The sequence below is a fragment of the Mirounga leonina genome, unplaced genomic scaffold (assembly GCF_011800145.1).
Source record: "Mirounga leonina isolate KUSES-001 unplaced genomic scaffold, KU_Mleo_1.0 Mir_151, whole genome shotgun sequence".
Lineage (NCBI taxonomy): Eukaryota > Metazoa > Chordata > Mammalia > Carnivora > Phocidae > Mirounga > Mirounga leonina.
Window position 1 is genome coordinate 59,257,841 of NW_023270377.1, and position 22,351 is coordinate 59,280,191.

Consider the following 22,351-nt stretch of genomic DNA (forward strand, 5'->3'; position numbering starts at 1 on the left):
TTGTATTTCCCTGATGCCGAGCAATATTGAGCAATTTTTCATGTGTCTGTTGGCCATTTGGATGTCTTCTTTGGAAAAATGTCTGTTCATGTCTTCTGCCCATTTACCACCTACATTTTCTTCTAGGAGTTTTATAGTTTCTGCTCTTATATTCAGGTTTTTAATACATTTTTAGTTAATTTTGTGTGTGGGGTAAGATAGTGGTACAGTTTAATTCTTTTGCATGTGGCTGTGCAGTTTTCCCAACACCATTTATTGAGGAGACTGTACTTTCCCCATTGTATGTGCTTGCTTCCTTTGTTGTAAAGTAATTGACTATAGATGCATGAGTTTATTTCTGGACTCTTTTTTTGTTCCATTGATCTATATGTTTTTATGCCAAAACCATACTGCTTTGATTACTATCATTTTTAAATATAGCTTGAAATCAGCGAGCATAATGTCTCCAGCTTTGTCCTTCATTCTCAAGATTGCTTTGACTACTCAAGATCGTTTGTGGTTTCATATAAATTTTAGGGTTCTTTGCTCTATTTCTGTGAAAATGCCATGGGATTTTGATAGGGATTGCATTGAATCTATAGATTGCTTTGGGTAATACAGACTTTTTAGCAATATTAATTCTTCCAGTCCATGAGCACAGAACATCTTCCCATTTATTTGGGTCTTCTTCCATTTCTTTTATCAATGTAGTTTTTTATGTACAGGTTTTTACCACCTTAAATTTATTCCTAGGTATTTTATTCATTTTGATGCAATTGTAAATGGAGTTGTTTTTGTAATTTCTCTTTCTGACAGTTCATTGTCAGTGTAGAAAAACACAACAGCTTTTTGTATGTTGACTTTGTATCCTGCAACTTTACTGTTTTTGTTTATTCAGTTTTTTGGAGGTCTTTTGGATTTTATGTATATAAAATCATGTCATTTGCAAATAATGAGTTTTACTCTTTCCTTTCCAATTTGGATGCCTTTTGTTCCTTTTTCTTGCTGAATTGCTCTGGCTAAAATTTTTATTTCTATGTTGAATAAAAGTGGTGAAAGCAAGCATCCTTCTCTTCTTCCTGATCTTAGAGATTTATGCTTCCAGTTTTTCACCATTGAGTGTGATGTTAGTTGTGAGCTTGTCATTAAATGGATGCTGAATTTTGCCTGATGCTTTTTCTGCATCTATTGAGATGATCATGTGATTTTTAGCTTTCATTTTGTTGATGTGGTGTATCACAATGACTGATTTGCAGATGTTCAACCATCCTTACATCCTGGAATAAATCCCACTTGATCATGGTGTATGATGTTCTTAATGTATTTTTGAATTTGGTTTACTAATATTTTGTTGAGGATTTTTGCATCTGTGTTCATCAGGGATTTGGGTCTGTCATTTTCTTTTTTTGTGGTGTTCTTGTTTGGTGTTTGGTATCAGGATAATGCTGGCCTCATAAAATGAGTTTGGAAGCATTCCCTCCTCTTCAATTTTTGGGAGAGTTTGAGAACGATAGGTATTAACTCTTCTTTAAATGTTTTATAGGATTCACCAGTAAAGCCATCTGGTTCTGGACTTTTGTTTGTTGGGAGGTTTTTGATTACTGATTTAGTCTCCTTCTCAGTAATCAGTCTATTTGGATTTTCCATTAGTCAGTCTTGGAAGACTGAATATTTTATGTTTCTAGGAATTTATCCATTTTTTCTAGGTTGTCCAGTTCGTCAGCATATAATTTTTCATAGTAGCCTCTTTTTTTTTTTTTTAATTTTATTTATTTGACAGAGAGCACAAGCAGGGGGAGTGGCAGGCAGAGGGAGAAGCCGGCTCCCCGCTGCACAGGGAACCCCATGTGGGACTCAATCCCAGGACCCTGAGATCAGGACCTGAGCTGGAGGCAGATTCTTAACAGACTGAGCCACCCAGGCGCCCCTCATAGTAGCCCCTTATAATCCTTTGTATTTCTTTGGTATGGCTTATAACTTCCCCTCTTTCATTTCTGATTTAATTTATTTGAACCCTCTTTTTTTCTTAGTCAGTGTAGCTAAAGGTTTATCAATTTTGTTTATCTTTTCAAAGAACCAGCTGTTAGTTTCATTGATCTTTCCTATTTTCTTTTTAGTCTCCTTTATTTCTGCCCTGATCCTTATTATTTCCTTCCTTCTACTGACTTACTTTGGGCTTCCTTTGTTTTTCTTTTCTAGTTCCTTTAGGTGTAAAGTTAGATTGTTTATTTGAGATTATTTTTGTTTTTTGAGGTAGGTCTATATCACTATGAACTTCCCTCTTACATCTGCTTTTGCTGCATTTCATAGTTTTGTTGTGTTGTATTTTCATTTGTCTCAAGGTATTTTTTAATTTTTTCTTTGATTTCTTTGTTGACCCATTAGTTGTTCAGTACCATGTTGTTAAATCTCCACATATTTGTGATTTTTATTTTTATTTTCTTTTTGTGATTGATTTCCAGTTTTGTACTATTGTCTGAAAAATGCTTAATACGATTTCAGTCTTAAATTTATTGAGACTTGTTTTGTGGCCTAACATGTGATCTATACTGGAGAACGTTCTGTGTGTACTTGTAAAGAATGTGTACTCTGCTTTTTGGTGGAATGTTTTGTATGTGTTAAGTCCCTCTGGTCTAATGTATCCTTTAAGTCTAATATTTCCATATTGATTTTCCATCTAGATGATCTATCCATTGATGTAAGTGGGGTATTAAAGTCCCCTACTATTACTATATTGCTGTCGATTTTTCCCTGTAGTTCTGTTAATATTCCCTTTATATGTTTAGGTGCTCCTCTGTTGAGTGCATAAATATTTACAAATGTTATATATTCTTGCTGGAATGACTTTTATTATTATGTAATACCTGCCTTTTTTTTTAGAACAGTTAAAGCAATTTTTATTATTTATTTATTATTTTTTAAAATTTAAATTCAGTTAATTAACATATATTATTGGTTTCAGAGATAGAGGTCTGTGATTCATCAGTCTTATATAATACCCAGTGCTCATTACATCACATGTCCTCCTTAATGTCCATCACCCAGTTACCCCATCCCTCTCCCCCCTTCCCTCCTAGCAACCCTCAGTGTGTTTCCTATGATTAAGAGTGTCTTATGGTTTGTCTCCCTCTCTGGTTTCATCTTGTTTTATTTTTTCCTCTTCCCCTATGATCCTCTGTTTTGTTTCTTAAATTCCACATATCAGTGAGATCATATGATAATTGTCTTTCTCTGACTGACTTATTTCGTTTAGCCTAATACGCTCTAGTTCTATCCACGTCATTGCAAATGGCAAGATTTCACCTTTTTTTGATGACTGAGTAATATTCCATTGTATATATGTATACCACATCTTCTTTATCCATTCATTTGTCAATGGACATCTGGGCTCTTTCCATAGTTTGGCTATTTCCATAGACATTGCTGTTATAAACATTGGGGTGCAGGTGCCCCTTTGGTTCACTACATTTGTATCTTTGGGGTAAATACCCAGTAGTGCAATTGCTGGGTCGTAGGGTAGCTATATTTTCAACTTTTTGAGGAACCTCCATACTGTTTTCCAGAGAGGTGCACCAGCTTGCATTCCCACCAACAGTGTAGGAGGGTTTCCCTTTCTCCGCATCCCCGCCAACATCTGTCATTTCCTGACTTGTTAATTTTAGCCATTCTGACTGGTATGAGGTGGTATCCCACTGAGGTTTTGATTTGTATTTCCCTGATGCTGAGTGATGTTGAGCATTTTTTCATGTGTCTGTTGGCCATTTGGATGTCTTCTTTGGAGAAGTTCTTTACAGATTTTGGATACTAGCCCTTTATCTGATATGTCATTTGCAGATATCTTCTCCCATTCCGTCAGTTGTCTTTTGGTTTTGTTGACTATTTCTTTTGCTGTGCAAAAGCTTTTTATCTTGATGAAGTCCCAATAGTTCATTTTTGCCTTTGTTTCCCTTGCCTTTGGAGATGTGTCTAGCAAGAAGTTGCTGTGCCTGAGGTTGAAGAGTTTGCTGCCTGTTTTCTCCTCTAAGATTTTGATGGATTCCTGTCTCACATTTAGGTCTTTCATCCATTTGGAGTCCATTTTTGTGTATGGTTTAAGGAAATGGTCCAGTTTCATTCTTCTGCACGTGACTGTCCAATTTTCCCAACACCATTTGTTGAAGAGGCTGTCTTTTTTCCATTGGACATTCTTTCCTGCTTTGTTGAAGATTAGTTGACCGTAGAGTTGAGGGTCCATTTCTGGGCTCTCTGTTCTGTTCCATTGATCTGTGTGTCTGTTTTTGTGCCAGTACCATACTGTCTTGATGATTACAGCTTTGTAATAGAGTTTGAAGTCCAGAATTGTGATGCCACCAGCTTTTCTTTTTCAACATTCCTTTGGCTATTTGGGTCTTTTCTGATTCCATAAAAATTTTAGGATTATTTGTTCCATTTCTTTGAAAAAAGTTGATGGTATTTTGATAGGGATTGCATTGAATGTGTAGATTGCTCTAGGTAGCATAGACATTTTAACAATATTTGTTCTTCCAATCCATGAGCATGGAATCTTTTTCCATTTCTTTGTGTCTTCCTCAATTTCTTTCGAGTGTTTTCTAGTTTTCTGAGTATAGATCCTTTGCCTTTTTGGCTAGGTTTACCTAGGTGTCTTAAGTGTTTGGAAGTTTTCCTTCCATTTTTTTTTTTTTAAGATTTTATTTATTTATTTGACAGAAAGAGACAAAGCGAGAGAAGGAACACAAGCAAGGGGAGTGGGAGAGGGAAAAGCAGGCTTCCCGCTGAGCAGGGAGCCCGATGCAGGGCTCGATCCCAGGACCCTGGGATCATGTCCTGAGCCAAAGGCTGACGCTTAACGACTGAGCCACCCAGGCGCCCCCCCATTTCTATATTTTGAAACAGCTTCAGAAGAATAGGTATTAATTCTTCTTTAAATGTTTGGTAGAATTCCCCTGGGAAGCCGTCCAGCCCTGGACTCTTGTTTGTTGAGAGATTTTTGATGACTGCTTCAATTTCCTTGCTGGTTATGGGTCTGTTCAGGTTTTCTATTTCTTCCTGTTTCAGTTTTGTAGTTTATACCTTTCTAGGAATGCATCCATTTCTTCTAGATTGCCTAATTTGTTGGCATATAGTTGTTCAACATATGTTCTTATAATTGTTTGTATTTCTTCGGTGTTGGTTGTGATCTCTCCTCTTTCATTCATGACTTTTATTTATTTGGGTCCTTTTTCTTTTCTTTTTGATAAGTCTGGCCAGGGGTTATCAATCTTAATTCTTTCAAAGAACCAGCTCCTAGTTTCTGATCTACTGTGTTTCTGGTTTCTAATTCATTGATTTCTGCTCTAATCTTTATTAATTCTTGTCTCCTGCTGGGTTTAGGCTTTCTTTGCTGTCCTTTCTCTAGCTCCTTTAGGTGTAAGGTTAGTTTGTGTATTTGAGACCTTTCTTGTTTCTTGAGAAAGATTTGTATTGCTATATACTTCCCTCTTAGGACCACCAAAGATTTTGAACAGTTGTGTCTTCATTTTCATTTGTTTCCATGAATTTAATTCTTCTTTAATTTCTTGGTTGACCCATTCATTCTTTAGTAGGATGCTCTTTAGCCTCCATGTATTTCAGTTCTTTCCAAATTTCCTCTTGTGATTGAGTTCCAGTTTCAAAGCACTGTGTCTGAAAATATGCAGAGAATGATCCCAATCTTTTGGTACTGGTTTAGACCTGATTTGTGACACTGTATGTGATCTCTTCTGAAGAATGTTCCATGTGCACTTGAGAAGGATGTGTATTCTATTGCTTTAGGATGGAATGCTCTGATTATATCTGTGAAGTCCATCTGGTCCAGTGTGTCATTCAAATTCCTTGTTTCCTTGTTGATCTTCTGCTTAAGTAATCTGTCCATTGCAGTGAGTGGGGTGTTAAAGTCCCCTACTATTACTGTATTATTTTGAATGTGTTTCTTTAATTTTGTTATTAATTGGTTTATATAATTGGCTGCTCCCATGTTAGGGGCATAAATATTTCAAATTGTTAGGTCTTCTTGTTGGATGGACCCTTTAATTAATGATATAGTGTCCTTCCTCATCTCTTATTACAGTGTTTGGTTTAAAATCCAATTTTTTTGATATAAGAATTGCCATCCCAGCTATCTTTTTTTTTTTTTAAGATTTTATTTATTTGAGAGAGAGAGAATGAGAGAGGGAGAGAGCACATGAGAGGGGGGAGGGTCAGAGGAAGAAGCAGACTCCCTGCCGAGCAGGGAGCCCGATGCGGGACCCGATCCAGGGACTCTGGGATCATGACCTGAGCCAAAGGCAGTCGCTTAACCAACTGAGCCACCCAGGCGCCCCGCGACCCCAGCTATCTTTTGATGTCCATTAACATAAATAGTTTTCCACCCCCTCACTTTCAATCTGGTGGTGTCTTTGGGTCTAAAATGAGTCTCTTTCAGGGATGCCTCGGTGCCTCAGTAGGTTAAGTGTCTGCTTTGTCTCGGGTCATGATCCCAGGGTCCTGGGATCAAGTCCCTCATCGGGCTCCTTGCTCAGCAGAGAGTCTGCTTCTCCCTCTGCCTGCCACTCCCCCTGCTTGTGCACTCTCTGATAAATAAATAAAATCTGTAAGAAAAATAAAATGCAGACAGTATATCAATGGGTCTTGCTTTTTTTATCCAATGTGATACCCTGTGTCTTTTGATAGAGGCATTTAGCCCATTTACATTCAGAGTTAACTATTGAAAGATAGGAATTTAATGCCACTGTATTACCTGTAAAGTCACTGTTTCTGTATATTGTCTCTGTTCCTTTCTGGTCTATATTACTTTTGGGTTCTCTCTTCGCTTACAAGATCCCCTTTATTATTTCTTGCAGGGCTGGTTTAGTGATCACAAATCTTTTTAGTTTCTTTTTGTCCTGGAAGCTTTTTATCTCTCCTTTTATTTTGAATGACAGCCTTGCCAGTAGTTGTTTATCCCGTTTTTCTCGGCTTCTTTATTCTTCATCATTTAGTCTTCTGTATCACTAATTTTCTCTTCTGCCTCATTTATCCTAGCAGTCAGGGCCTCCATTTTTATTGCATCTCATTAATAGCCTTTTTGATTTTAACTTGATTCGGTTTTAACTCTTTTATTTCTCCAGAAAGTGATTCTCTAGTGTCTTCTATGCTGTTTTCAAGCCCAGCTAGTATTTCATAATCATTATTCTGAACTCTAATTCTGACATCTTATATCCATACTGATTAGGTCCCTGGCAGTCAGTACTGCCTCTGGTTCTCCTTTTTGAGGTGAGTTTTTCCATCTTGTGATTCATGTAGAATGTGGTCACTTTTCTATTTGTAGACCTGCAGCAATTCTTTTTTGTCACTCTGGGTGAGTTCTACTGCCCTGTCTTCCAGGTCACTGAGCCTCTCTTCTCTTTCATCTGGTCTGCTGTTGAATCCATTTAGTATATTTTTCAGTTCAGTTATTGCATTTTTCAGCTCTTCTTTTTTGTACTTTCTTACATTATATGTCCCCTTATTGAAGTTCTGTTTATTCATCCATTCTTCTCTCAAGATTGGTAAGCATCTTTATGACCATTACTTTGAACTTTTTATCAGGTAAATGACTTCTCTCCATTTCATTGAGATTTTTTTTTTCCTGGGATTTTGTCTTGTTCTTTCATTTGGAACACATTCCTGTTTCCTCAGCTTGACTCTGTTTGTTTTTCTATATTAGGCAAAACAGCTGTCTCTCCCAGTCTTGAAGAAGTGCTCACAGGAAGATGGGGGTGTGTTTCTGTCTGTTGCCTGTGTACCCTGGGGGTGGTAGCCTGTTAAGAACCGTCTCTCCAATTGTTTCAGTCCCATGGGCCCCAGAAATGCCAGTCCCATGACTACAGATGCTCAAGGGGTATCCCCTGTGTGGACTGCATGCACCCACTTGCTTTGGGAGGGCCTCATGAAAGTGCTGGGCCAGGGTAAGCTCACCTGCCAGGGTTAGCAGGGCTAGAGTCACAGGAGAGGGCAGGGCTGGGGTAAGCTTGCCCACTGGGTTTAGTGGAGCGAGGCTCCGGGAGAGTGCAGGGTTGGGGCAAGGAGAGGAAGAGTACAAAAATGATGCCTACCAGTGCCAGCACTACCCAGGCAGGAGAAGAGTGCAGAATTGCACCTGTCAGCACCCTCATCCTCAAGAGAGGGTTCCAGCAGGCCCCTCTCCTTCCTGCAGATGCCGTATGTCTAGCCAGTGGATCTCTGTCACATGTGGCGTAGGTGCCCTCTAACCTGCCGCTTTTGCGCTGGGTCATAGCGTGAGTGTGTGCATGAACCCTTCAAACGGGGAGTCTCCGTTTCCTTCAGCTCTTTGGATCTCTTGGTCTTTAAAGCCAGATATTCTGGGGACTTGTCTCTCTGGTACAGGTCCCAAGAGTTGGGGTGCCTGATGTAGAACTCGAACCTGTTGCTCCTCACGGATGTTCTCTGTATTTGTGAGATCACTCTTGCTTGTGGGTCATCCCCGCATGAGTGCGGTTTTTGGCCATACTGCATCTCTGCCTGTTTTACCTGTCTCATTGTGGTCTTTTTATCCGTGGTTGTGGAGGAGCTGTTGAGTTAGTTTTCACGTCTTTTTCAGAGAGAATTGTTCTATATGTAGGTGTAGATTTGGTGTGTTCTGGGTTTTTCTATACCATGTTGACCTGCCCCCTCTGTGGTGGTTTTTTCAAAGAAAAGATTATGTAGAGTTTCTTAGACTACCTATAAACTTAAACAGGAAAAAAATTTAATGTCTTTCCAAGTCAAAAAAGCAGAAAGTTAATTAGTCTAAATGGACTGATCTATATGTATTTTTAAAAATATCCCATTGGTAAGTACCTATTTTTATGTTAAACTCTAACCAGAGCACATACCTGCCTGATCACATTACCTCTTTTAGAGTGTATACTTCTGAATGGGTAGAAGTCTTTTGACTCAGAACAGATTTATTGCTCAGCAAAAGGCTAGTGTCATCTCATCATGTTGCAGATGTTCTTAGCCCTGTGTGAACATAGCTCCTGAAGAATACATCCCTTCCCTTCCGTCTGCACAGTGCTTCCACATTAGTGCACAAGAGCTCTGCGAGGTATATGGGGGCAGTTGTTGGGATCCCTATTGTCATATTAGGAAACCAAGGACTGGGAAGGTTATGACCTATCCAAGGTTACAAAGTTAATGGCAGTATAGATCAACAAACCTAGAATCTTTCTACTCTTCCATGCTTCCTCCCTTTGGCCTATGGGTGTCCACACCCATAGATGCAGCAAGAGGTCCACTTGTTAGTTGGAGCATTTACTAATCCTAGGACCATGATTTGTAGCTGACCAGCCCTTATGCTGTGTCTTCCTCAGCAAACTGAGTTTGCATAACTCCAAAGAGTTGTTGGAAATGGTATCTCCACCTGCCGTCCCAGGAATCAGTGTGCTCCCCGACTTGATGCTTGCATACTTGTGTGAGCACATATACATATGTGAACAAGTTCAGAGTCTATATATATTTATGTCTGAGTGGCTCATGATAGGTACACAGAGGTTTTGACTCTTCCTTTACCCTAGTTAGGGCTATGTGCAGTTTTATCTATCCATATCCTAACACCCTGGCATATATCAGTGACTCAGCAGTGAGCAAATTGCAACTTAATCCTTTTAAGTTATCATGGTCCTAGGCTATTTTAGAAAGAACCATTGCATTTCCCATTGCTTTATAAAATATCTAAGAATGCTTGGTTGATGGCATGTGAGACAGAGTCACTGTTCCTATTCTTCTTGAGTCAGTCCTAGTGACAGCTAATTCTGTGGCTTTTATTAGCTTGGTTATTTTAAATGCACATATTTTGTACATCTGTTCAAGTTCCTGGTGTGGCCTTAAGTTGAAGTTAGATTTTCATCAATCTCTGTAAGGGAAGACTATAATGAATTGTTCAGATTGTAGTAGGAGGGAAATAGTTCCAAACGACAGGAGAAAACAGATCAAAGAAGAAAGTAAACAGGAGACTGGGCACAAGCAGGGCCAGGTTGCCTGCGTCTTTGTGGACTCTGCCCCTGGGGTAGGATTTTAAGGGCAGGAGGTTGAACAGGCCTAATCCTGTGTGTAACCCCTTGGCCTCAGGCACATCAGAGGCCTGGTGACATCTCAATATTACATACTTTTTCCTCCTAATTTGTACTGCCCACTTGAGTTGGTTTATTTTCTCATTAAAAAAATAATTATGTGACACAAGATTAAATGGAAGTGTTTACATTCTTTCCATTTCTGTTATATATAGATAACCTTCATTCAAAATGAGATTTATTCTCTTTTTTTGTGTCATTTGTAATTCATTTCTAGAACAACAAAACAACTTGGTAATGAAAAATGAAAGCCTCTGAAAGTTTTAATATTAATGTTTGCCTCTCTTTATAAGAATAAGCAGCAGATTTGAAGAGGGAAATTTCACCATTAGAAGTTTCGGAGCTAATTTTGGTAATTCGGTAAGGGGGAAAAAGTCACCGAATGTGCTGCATGGAATGGTGTTATCTAATGTAAGCATCAGGATGTCAAATTAGACCAAGTCCACTAAGAGTATAGAGCTGTGTATCATCATGATGTAATTTGAAATTTTAGATATCTTTGTTATTTCAGATCACTAGCTATAATTGCTTAGATTTTTTTGATGTTCATATCTACATAGATGGATAAGCCTGTTTAAAGTTTTGGATCCGCAGATAACTAGTGCTAACTAGTTTTTAAAATGCATTTAATGTATATAAATACCAAATTTATCATGGGGAAGAATGTGAGAGAGGACCTAGTCTATAAAGGAAGCCATTGTTTCTAAGACCAGTTCTGTTTCTTGTTTTTTGGTTGGTGTTTTGAGTACTTAATACATTTCATGATTCAGAATTTAAAAGGAACAATAGGGTATGCTTTAAAAATTCTTTCAGGTACTCATTTCTCTTTCCAGAAGGCAACCAATATTTTCATGCCTCAGCCATTCTAATTTTGACAAACTAATTTTGATCAGTGCATACCTATGTTTTATGTTTGGTTTATGTTACTTGGCATAATTTTATTACCAGATCTTATTGCTTAAGAGCTTATAATTGTTTCTACTTAACTATTTCCGTATTGGGCATTTACATTTTTTTGTTTAACTTTGTTGCTCTTTAAAGTAGCAAACATATTTGCATATTTGTAGAACAGCAAACATAATTAGCATATTTGTAAAAATACAGATACTTTTTTCCATTGAAAAGTTACCATATTTTTATTTCACAATTTGATACTTCCTGAAATTCATTATATTCATTATGTTTACTGTGTTTTTTCCCTGTGAAAAGCTGTTTTTAATGTAATAATATCACTCACAATCAGTAGAGCCTTAAAATAGAAGAGAAATGCTATTTTCCTGTGTTTGTTTTCCGAGAGGAAACAGTTACGAATGTGATAACACATAATCCTTGTTCTATGTCTCTAGATTTCTTACTAGAGGGATTGAATTAATTGCACATTTTCTTCCCCCATCCCACTGTCCCCAGTTTAACATGTGTGAGATAGTGGTCAATCTCAGAGTTTAGAAAAGGACAGTGCGTATTTGCCATGGATGTTTCCCTTTAAGTGTTACCAAAGTTTCAGACAACTTAAATAACAATCTTTATTTTTTCTAAAATTATTCAATGTTTCTGGATAGTATTGGCCTACGTATTCCTAGGCCTATCATAAAGTTTTTAAAAATATAAATATTTAAGTCATATACAGACTGTGCAACTGCTAGACGTTTTCTCCCTTCAAATACAGTAGAGTACGTAAGTGTGAAACACGCTCACAGATGTGCGCCTTGCTACACTGTCCCTGCTTTCTTGTTTACATGCTCACTTGTCAGATGTATATATAAATGCAGATCAGTTTAGTTTTGTCCTTATGTCCATTGCATCCTCAGGACTTAGTATGCATTCTGGGTAACAGATCTTCAAAGCATACAAAAGTTAATGTGTTAGATGTTACATGTATACTCAGAAAGAAATGTGAAGAGCTGCTGAAGGAGTACAAATCTCAATCTACTGGCAATTATTTCCCGAAGGGCCTGGTGAGGAGAGGAGGAGGAGCTGTGGGGTGGGGTATGACTGACTGGAGTACGCCTGCTCTGTGGGACATTGTACTTTACTAATGATTAAAAACATGGAAGAACTTTGTATTTGTTTAAACATGATGTCCATAATTAATGAATGGCGTCCCAGGTTTGACATTATCTGATGGTGGCAAAGTTTGGAGATTATAATCAAAATTTGTGTTTCTGTCTTTTTTTTTTTAATCTGCTTTAGTTTAGAACATAAGGTGCATTTTCCCACACGTAGTCTTCGCAACCATTATTTAAACACGAGGTTTCAGGGAAGTAGTAAACTTTTTCCATTGGTTTGGTCTTTAATACTAGCTATGGGAACAATTACTTGGATTATCATTTTAACATAATTTTTCACCCAGCAATCCTTTTGAAAGTATTGTTTGCTTAGATTGAAACATTGAAATGCTTCCTTCTCCCTGCAGCGCAGTAAATTAAGAGAGGGAAACTCAGGCATATCAACATGTAAAATTGGGTCAGTTGTCACTCTGGGATTTGTGTGCCAGTGGTATGGATTGTGGAAACCCAGAGAGAGACAGCACATTGCTGCACCCCATGCCTGGTGGACAGCAAAGGGATCAGGGCCCTGGGGAATCCCAGATAGTAAGCTTCCCACAGAGCTGGAAGGGCTCTTGTGTCAGTGTTGGCACTTGGGAACAGCGTGGTCCGTAGGAGTAAGGGGTCAGGGTTGGAGCAGGCAGTTGAGGAGAATGGGCTGAGACCTGCTACCCCTTGGAAGTAGGACTGGAAGAACTGTGGGTTTTAGAAACATGAACAGGAATGTGGGTGAAGGTAGAGTGTTGAAGCGTCATTGAATGCTGCACATGAGTTTTAAGGGTATTTTTTGTAGTGTGTCTATACCAGTGGAATTGGCCCCAGTGAGGCCTTTCCTAGTTCCTGTTCCACATGGGACGTGCTATTGCAGTGAAGTTACAAGTATATAGTATAATATGATTATGTGACTATGGTTATGATTGTGTAATATAAACAGCTGCAGTTCAGATGAAGATGTACAAATGAGATTTTTTCACTTCGTGGAGATATATTTATGTTTCATTTTTTTTTACAAGATTTTATTTATTTATTTAAGAGAGAGAGACAGAGACAGAGCCATGAGCAGCAGGGAGGAGACAGAGGGAGAGGGAGAAGCAGACTCCTCTCTGAGCAGGGAGGCCGATGGGGGGACCTCGATCCCAGGACCCTGAGATCATGACCTGAGACGAAGGCAGACACTTAACGACTGAGCCACCCAGGCGCCCCTATATTTATGCTTTAAAAATGTATTTTTATATATCATATACACACACCCATACAAACACATTTTTTCCTTACAAAAAACTAAAAAAAAAAAGAATTGGTAGCAGTTTTGTTAACACATTCTTTCCCCCCTCCCAGTTAACAGATTTCAGATTCGAATACACCCTCATTATCCAAATTCAAATTCCTGTCACTCACTACCATTGTGGAGTGTAGCTTTGATTTGCCCAGTTTCCTGCTCATGGTAACTAGATGATCCATTTCCCAGCAGTTTTTCTGGTTTTGTCTTGATACTCAAAGTGTCTTTCTAGGTTCTCTCCTTTTAGCTACGTATCTGTCTCAAGAGTTTTGCTCGGTATAATAGATTTTAGAATTTGAACGGGGGGAGACTTTTCCCCTATGACTTAGGCACCTCTGTGGGGCGAAGTTGTGTTAATTGCTCTACAATCCAAGGAAGCGGAACCGGGTGGCTGAGCTAAAATGAATCCTTGCTAAGAGAAGGAAAGTGACCCTTGTAGATCCACGTTTTACCTCCAGCTTACAAAAGATACCAACCAGTCTTTTACCATCTCTTTCCCTTTCATTGGGAAGCTCCCTGCTGCCTCATCTGGCTTCACTTTTGTTTTCCAAATGTGTTTATTAGTTTTGCCATTTTGGATATGGCTGGGTTGACCCCGGAAAGACTGGTTTGAGAAATACTCTTGACATTTCGAATCAAAACACATCCAGACATAAGATTCTCTTGAAACTGAGTTTGGGGGGCGCCTGGGTGGCTCAGTTGGTTAAGCGACTGCCTTCGGCTCAGGTCATGATCCTGGAGTCCCGGGATCGAGTCCCGCATCGGGCTCCCTGCTCGGCAGGGAGTCTGCTTCTCCCTCTGCCCCTCCCCCCTCTCATGTGCTCTCTCTCATTCTCTCTCTCTCAAATAAATAAATCTTAAAAAAAGAAAGAAAAAAAAGAAACTGAGTTTGGGACCATCCCTGTGAGCCCCTCTAGCATTGGCCAAAGTGTGGGCCTCTCATTCCCCTATGAAGAGGGAGGAGTAAAGCAGTGCCGTGCAGAGGCTTTTCTGGATTTTTCTTGGTAACGCTGCAGTCCGTCTCTGATTTGGAAATCTGCTTCCGTCTCTCCTCCCTTGCCTGCAGGCTGGCGGCTCTCAAGTCATCTTTACTAATCCACTGGAGATAGTAAAGATTCGCCTGCAGGTAGCTGGAGAGATCACCACAGGACCCAGGGTCAGTGCCCTGAATGTACTCCGGGACCTGGGACTTTTTGGTCTGTATAAGGTGAGTAGATTCCCTTGGGTGATCTCAGTAGAGAGCTTGTCATGTACTCAATAGAACCGTGAAAGAATGTGGAAACCAGGCTTCTCCCTGCAAAGTGGAAAAGCAATTTTGTCCAGCAGGGTGGTTCCTCGAGTACAAAATCGGACAAAAAAGACAAAATCAGCACACTTTTATTAGAGGCAGTGGGCTATACAAACACACTGTCCTGTTGTCGCCTTCAGCCTTTATGAAGCTGCCGGCAGGGAAGGCCGCCTCACAGCCTTTGATTTGATGGCAGGTTTGGGAAAAGTTTCTTTGGTGTTCTCTTTGGTCTGTTTTTTAGGACTTCAAAATAGTCCTGTGTTTATTTTGAGTCTGAGTTATCTGTATTGTTATCTTCCCAGTAGGAGCTTCTGTTTGTCTTAATAATTTGACCACAGTGAAACAGTAGCAGAGTTTGGGAGAATTCAGGTCTTTAAGAAGTTAAGTGGTGGGATTTGTCAATAATGAATTCCATTTAAAACACACACACACACACACACACACACACCGCAGAGTGTACTGTACTTTAGCAAAATGCCAGTCAACAGACTCCTTCCCTGCAGGTACACTTACTCCCATCATTACAGATCGGATGTAATGGAGCAGAAGCTATTATTTTTCTTAAACAAGGAAGAGTATTTCTTTCCATTCTTTTGCCTAGCATAAGGGGGGAATACGTAAATTTGGCTGCTATTAGACAACAGTGTTTCTACAGCATCTGATTTATTTATAGATCTATCACTGTAGAAATGTGTAAATTGGCTTCTGTAGCTACGAACTGGAAATCAGAAATTCTCTAGATTAGAATCACACAGGTACAGGGCTCTTAGGAAACCAGTAAACCAATGATGTTTATCTTGAGAGAGTTCTGTACACATTTCCTCCCCTCCACCCCCAATTTCCATCCTTTTTGGAATTCCCTTTGAGAGCTGAATTTATTAATACTGCTTCTGTCTGTATCATCCTTCACAGAGTCCTTGGATTTTTTTTTTTTTTTTAATGTTTTGAGTTTGTCTTTTCAAAACAGAACCATTAGGGAAACAGCGGCCGAAGATGGAGTATTCGGCTGGAAGATGAGTATTCAGGTCAAACCCTGGGCAGGAGAATAGCCTGGGCAACTGACCAAGTTGAGGAAGGTGTTTACTGTTCCTCAGTCACTGAGACGAGCTCTCCCTGGGTAGCTTTCTATTCCAGTGGAAACTTCTGCTAAAATAATTTGTCCCAGTTCCCCCAGTCCTCTGCTATCTAGGAGTGGTTTCTTTTTCCCATTCCCTAGAATAGTCACCTTTCTTTTCCAGTGCCACTGCCTATAGCTTAACTGGTACTTCATGGGCTCTATGCTGTGTAGATCGAATGGATGAATTGTTAGTTTTGTGGGCTGCCTTTGCTCGTTGCTTTGGAATCAAGGTATTAACATTGTTAACAACGTACAGTACACTCCACCAAAGCCACACAGAACAAACAGCCTGGAGGTTTGAGAACTGAATTTTTATTAACCTTAAAATCTGAATCTGTATTGGAAATGCCAGAAAATTCTTAGTTGTCAGGATAACATCATTACCCAGTTAACTAACTCTAGGTCTCCAAACTTTGAGCCAGGTATATTTCCTATGCCCATCTCGTTCCCCCCCATTTCCATTCCACTCAGTCCCCATGCTGTTTGAGGGAACACCTAAGGCTTGCCACCCTGGATCCGTTGTGGGCATTCACGGCCCTGTTTACACAACTGTTTTGCACTGTTTCCTCACTTGTGACAGGGTGCCAAAGCGTGTTTCCTCCGAGACATTCCCTTCTCTGCAATCTATTTTCCTGTTTATGCTCATTGCAAACTACTTCTGGCTGATGAAAATGGACACGTGGGAGGTATAAATCTCCTTGCAGCTGGAGCCATGGCAGGTAACTACAATTTTTTTTTTTTTTAAGCCAAAGAACCCTCCCCCCCATTCTCTTTAAGAAGTACACAATTTCTGTGCCCTGTCCGCCTTTATTTCTGGAAGGGTTATTGTTTGTATCTGACTTAGTTTAAATATGATTGCTTTTTCTCCTTTGTGGGATGTGCTGTAATTCTGATGAGAGTTAATTACATTTGCATAATGTGGATAAACAGCATAATGCAGCTTAGCAACTCAGAGCCAAATTAGATCTGCCCATCTAAATTGGGCCTTCATCATTAACATGCTTCTTAGCCTCCCGTGCCCCTGAAACCTTGGGTGCAGCCAAGCTAAGCATAAAGGTGGAAGAGTTCTTCATCAAATCAGTTGCTTGGTTGTACCTCATGTGATGCCCAGGTCTAGCATGCCTCACTTGCTATTTCTGCATGATGGAGTCTACATGATTGGCTCAAAATTGAGCTTTCTTCATGGTACTGTCGATGTTCCTTCTACCATCGTTCTCATTAGATACAAGTGAGCAGTACTTCCCTGGCAAACGACCCTGTACTCAATTGGCATCTCTTCTCTGTCCCTTAACACTTTCTTTAGTAATAGTTGTTTGCATAAGTTTTATTTTCTGTACTAGGCTGGGAGCTTTTTGAGGGCAAGAGCTTCATTTTCTTCATTTTTGCTTTCCCTTCATGGCCAGCATAGTAATAATAGGAGCTCAAATGTCAGTGGAACAAATGAAAATCTTCATTTGGTCTGAGTTCCCAAGTTAGACACAAAAGAGATTCCATCTGAAAGAGGAGCCTAACAAATGTAGGAAGGTACTAAGTTGTTTCCTTCCAGTCTCACAGGTCTAGCCTTCCTCTTGAAGGAGCTGACTTGGGATAGAAGGGGAGGACCAGGTGTTCTTGGCTGTACCAGCTCTCAGAAATGACAGAGGAAGGAAAGGGCATGTATTTGCTCCCCATTACTGCTGGTCCAGGCTAGAAACGTGAAGGGTGAACACCAACTCAAACGTAGTGCCCAGATGCTCGGTGTCGGTCTGCCTACCTGGGCTCATGGTACTGTGTAGCTCTCACTGCGTTCATTCTCCTCCGGTGCCCTGGCTGGACAGCCAGACAGCCTGAGCACTTCCTAGAGTGTAGTGTGTATGGCGGCGTTCTGAGGGTGTTGGGATGGACCGTGTTCTTGTTCTCACCCATGATGACAGGGAATGACTTGTGATGGTTAAGAAACTCTCCCAGGGAGCTCTGAGCCCTTATTTGGGGTCTAGCAAATCCCATGTTCTCTGGCATTTGTTACTTCAGTCCTTTAAAAGCCAGAAAAGCTGCCTGCTCCGTGTTGGTGCTGAGTGCTCCTCCAGCCCCTTTTCTGTACTCACCAAAGTCTCCCACTTTTAAATGGGGCCAGCAGATTTTCCCCCCAAGCGTTTGCCTCTGCTTTCCAGTCAGCAGTAACATAACAAAACAAAACAACAAAAAAACAGCCAAAGAACAGTCTAATCATGGACAGGCATTTTGCCAGTGGTTGATGGAACCAAGTAAACGTTTTCATGGAACTGTCAGTGCCAACTTCTTGCCCCCAGATATTTGATGTCGGTTTTCAGAATGAGAGATGATTTTTTTCTAATTTTTACAGGAAAGCCTTGCTGGCAGGCCCTAAGAACATTTAGAATTCAGAACATTCCAAAGACAGGTAGTTTACCTAGTTTCATCTGACTACGGTGCAGGGCCGCGTGGAGCGGAGGTATTTGCATCCTCCTGTAACAGCGGCTCCCACAGGTCCCACAGGTCCGCTAGCTCCATCTGCCTAGTGGAGATTCAGTGATAGTCAGAGGCCCAATTGAATATCATCCCTCTGAGGAAGGTTATCTTGCTCCTTTGTCCCCAGCTTTGTTTTATAAGGGAAAGATATGGTTGTGAAATCTATCTTGGGTGTCCCACTGCTGATCAATCTCAGCATGACCCAGGGAGCTCCGGCACAGGGGATAGATGATGAGGCCTTTTGATGACCAGTTCCCCTGTTGTTCCTTAACTGGTTGCCTGGCCGCCTCAGCTCCCGTTGTAATGACTTCTGTCATGTAAGCATGTCTGAAAAGAGTCTCAGCCAACTCCCGAGTTAGCCCCTCAAACAGGTGAGTGGATATGACTATTGACATTCACCTTGCACAGTAAGGTGACAAGAATCAGCAAGAAAACACTACGTTTAGCATCTCATCAAACGGGCAGTGTCCTCATTTCTTATTATATACAAAAGTACTTGTATCTTATTCGCTGAAAAAAAGGAGGTAAAATAATAGAAACCTGAAAGGGAACACTTGGGAATTGTCCTAGTAATGTTGCTGCGTTTTTTCCTCTCCTAGTTCTTTGGGATCATGCAGTGTAGAGTGATTTTCCTAATTCAGAAAGAAAAAAGAATTTTGTTCCACACTGAAGCAGCTAATAGGCTTATGTATCCTTTTTTCCATGAGTGCCCAGGCACCTACTTACTGGAGTTAGAGCAGTTAGAGTTGCTAATTGTATTGTTGGCTGTTGGCAGTATTTCTGCTCCTTATAAGGTACTTTGGGTGACTTCAGTGTGCCTTTCTCCTGAAAGGTGTGCCTGCTGCTTCCCTGGTGACCCCCGCTGATGTCATCAAGACAAGACTGCAAGTGGCCGCCCGTGCGGGCCAGACGACATACAGTGGTGTCATTGACTGTTTCAGGAAGATACTCCGGGAAGAGGGGCCCTCAGCATTTTGGAAGGGGACTGCAGGTAGGGGCTACAGCCATGCAGAATGGCTCGCTGGTGTTAGGGACCTGCTCCCATTACTCACCGACTGGCTTTGCCACAGTCATGTTCAGTATCCCCACTCCGGTCTGTTTTTCAGCTCGAGTGTTTCGATCTTCTCCCCAGTTTGGTGTTACCTTGGTCACCTATGAACTTCTCCAGCGGTGGTTTTACATTGATTTTGGAGGCCTGTAAGTGCAGCTGTTCAACTCCTTGTAAAAGAAAGCACTGAAACCAAAATAGGTCTTTGTTCATTCTGCGGAGGCAGTTTTGGAACTCCTAGAACTGGGTAGGACAGAGAACCCTACAGGACCAGTGCATTTAAAACAGTGGGCTTGAGAAGCTTCCGTATGAGGGGACATCATACGCAGTGTTAAGCAGCGACTTGGGGAAAGTGAAGGCAAGCAGCAAATTAAACTGTTACGTGAATAAATTATCTTTTTTAGTGTAAGCAAATACAGAGCTTCATGGATTTAGGTCCTTATTATTTGAATTCTATTATATGGCCTTTTCACCAGATATAAGGTAAATTTGTTTTAGTAACAGTTTTATGAACTTTGTTTCCAAGACTCAAGCCTTTTCACACCTCCGAGACTTCATTATTTATTTTTATTTATTATTAAGTAGGTATAGATGTTCTTAGAGCTAACAAACAGAAAAGAAAAAAAAAAAACGTTCAGAGAGAGGTTATGCATATGGACATAATTACTTGTGAAATCTAGGTCAGAAATTGGGCCACTTGAAGCCTGTGCTGGGAAGAAAAGGAATTACTTGTTGAATCTGCTGGGTGGGCAAGGTTTTACCTAAAGCAATTAATTGTCAGCTTTTCAGCAGATAATCAAATCCCATATCTGGGTCATCAGCTCATAAACCTTTGACCCCCTTCCTTGCTTAAAGGCCAAACAGGGAATTAGCTGCTGAACCCAAGGAATAGAGAGACTTCTACAAAGTAGGAAGTAAGAATAGCAATCTTACGATTCCAGGCTTTTCTGTGCTTTCACATTCTGTAAAAGTAAGAATTATATCTATGTCTCTTTAAATTTAGTAATAACCGTCATGAGTCTACCACTTAAAAAGTTAACTTTTTTAACTAGGTCAAAATAAAAGAAAAATGTAAACTTTTTATGACTAATTTATGCTTAATGCAGAAAACTTGGAGAACGTAAAAGTATAAAAGAGAAAATCACTCACAATCCTACTTCCCTGAGAGTGTTAATATTTAAGTGTATTTTCTTCTGATCTTTTCTCTGTGGATTTATTTATAAATTGAGGCCATTTCTCTTCCAAATAAAAAATATGAATGTGTTGCTTTCCAAGCAGCCATAAATCCTGAGAAATGTGGCATAGATGACAAGGAGGTAGCCGGACAAAGACTCCTCTTTGGGGCGCATGGGTGAGACTGAAAATGTCCTGTCCGCATGTGCCATCCGCATCAGCCTTGAGCGCTCTAACCATTGGCTTTTTCCTATCAACAGCAAACCCTCTGGCTCAGAACCAACACCTAAGTCACGCATCGCAGACCTTCCTCCTGCCAATCCCGATCACATCGGTGGATACAGACTTGCCACGGCCACTTTTGCTGGCATTGAAAACAAGTTTGGCCTTTATCTCCCCAAATTTAAATCTCCTAGCGTTGCTGTAGTTCAGCCAAAGGCAGTGGCGGCGGCAGCTCAGTGATGAGACAACCGTTGAGCGTGGCCAAATGGTGCCCTGGAGAGAGAAGCCTAGAAGAGCAGCCCTGTAATGTATCCAGTCAGCTGCATGGTGCTGACTGAGCTGAGGAGTCAAACTATTCTTTCTATATGACATATACATATATTTGTTTATAAAGTAACCATTTGCCCAGGAAAAAACAACCACGCAGTTTTGAGCTTTAGTGTTAAGTGTTGAAATGTTTTCTAAGCCTTGGCATGAATTAGTGTCCTAGACTGCTTTGCACAGCTTGCACTTACAGTGACTGTACATATTGTACATCTTTGTACAGAGACATCTTGGCACCTCATCCCAACAAATCACGTTTATAGAATGTACTGCAGTTCTAAGTGGCTTGAAATGTACAGAATGTTTTGAAAGTGTTTTATTAAGAGTCACACAAAAATAAATGTATTAAAATTAAATTCATTCTCTTATTGGTGACTTCTGGCAATAAAGCATCAATATTGGATGTATTTAATTCCCAGCTCGTTTTCCATTCTGGAATAAAAAGGTATTTGCTGATAGGAGGCATAGTGAGACACCCAGTGCTTACACCATTGAATAAGAGGTCCTTTGGAAAAGATGCATGCTCGTGGATGCCAGAGGACCAGGCTAATGACTTGTGTGTGCTGATGTGTTTCCATTTGTGTTTAACATGTGTGTAGATTCTCCTTTGTTCATCATCAATCAAAAGGCATTTCCTCGATAGCCTCTCTCCTGTCAGTGTGCATTTGGAAACAGTGGTGTCTCCAGCATTACTGACTTTGTTTTGCTTTCCTCTGACATGGCAAGGCAAGGGCCTAGCTTTCAAGGTTAAAGGATACTTTGGCAATTTTTCTTCATATGGCTATGATTCCAAAAAAAATAATAAAATGCACACCAAAATGTATACATGTAGTTGGATTTTCCTTCATAAATTCACTGATAGTGCTTTTTATTTCGATTCACTACCAGTTCCAAATAACTCATCATTAGGTTTCCCTCTCTCCCACTTCTATAGGAAATTATTTGATTTGGAAAGGGCTATGGGAGTGAGGGGGGAGGGAAGAAGAAAAAGAGAAGCTGTATCTTGTGATTTTTAGTGTCTCTAGGATCTTCCTTATGAATCCAAATCCAAACTACTTACTCCAAAAGTCACTCACGAAGGGTGTGATTACTAATTTAGATCTAAACATGCATCTTGACAGCCACATCTACACTTTACTGTGGTTGTGATTTGATGTGTACATCACAATTCACTTGAGCAAAGTGCTTTGGGAAAACATTATTGCTGTTGCCAGTGAGCCAGGATATGAGAATGTATGCAAATATTTTCAAGGGGCAAACCTGGAGATAGACCCAGTCACTTAGAATCCTCCACGGCACTTACA

General features: G+C 40.2%; 1 protein-coding gene across 3 annotated transcripts in view; it reads left to right on the forward strand.

Annotated features, from left to right (window-relative positions):
* Window positions 1–21,870, forward strand: part of SLC25A12 (solute carrier family 25 member 12) — a 101,075-nt gene extending 79,205 nt beyond the window's left edge. For 2 of the 3 annotated variants that reach the window (XM_035007775.1, XM_035007777.1), the window contains 5 exons: window positions 14,476–14,616; window positions 16,395–16,533; window positions 19,113–19,271; window positions 19,387–19,477; window positions 20,762–21,870. In XM_035007775.1, coding sequence (XP_034863666.1) covers window positions 14,476–14,616; window positions 16,395–16,533; window positions 19,113–19,271; window positions 19,387–19,477; window positions 20,762–20,963 — 732 coding nt within the window. In that variant the 3' untranslated portion in view covers window positions 20,964–21,870. The remainder of the gene's footprint in view (window positions 1–14,475; window positions 14,617–16,394; window positions 16,534–19,112; window positions 19,272–19,386; window positions 19,478–20,761) is intronic. The other variant, XM_035007776.1, reaches the window with a different exon arrangement.
* Window positions 21,871–22,351: the final 481 nt, after the last annotated feature.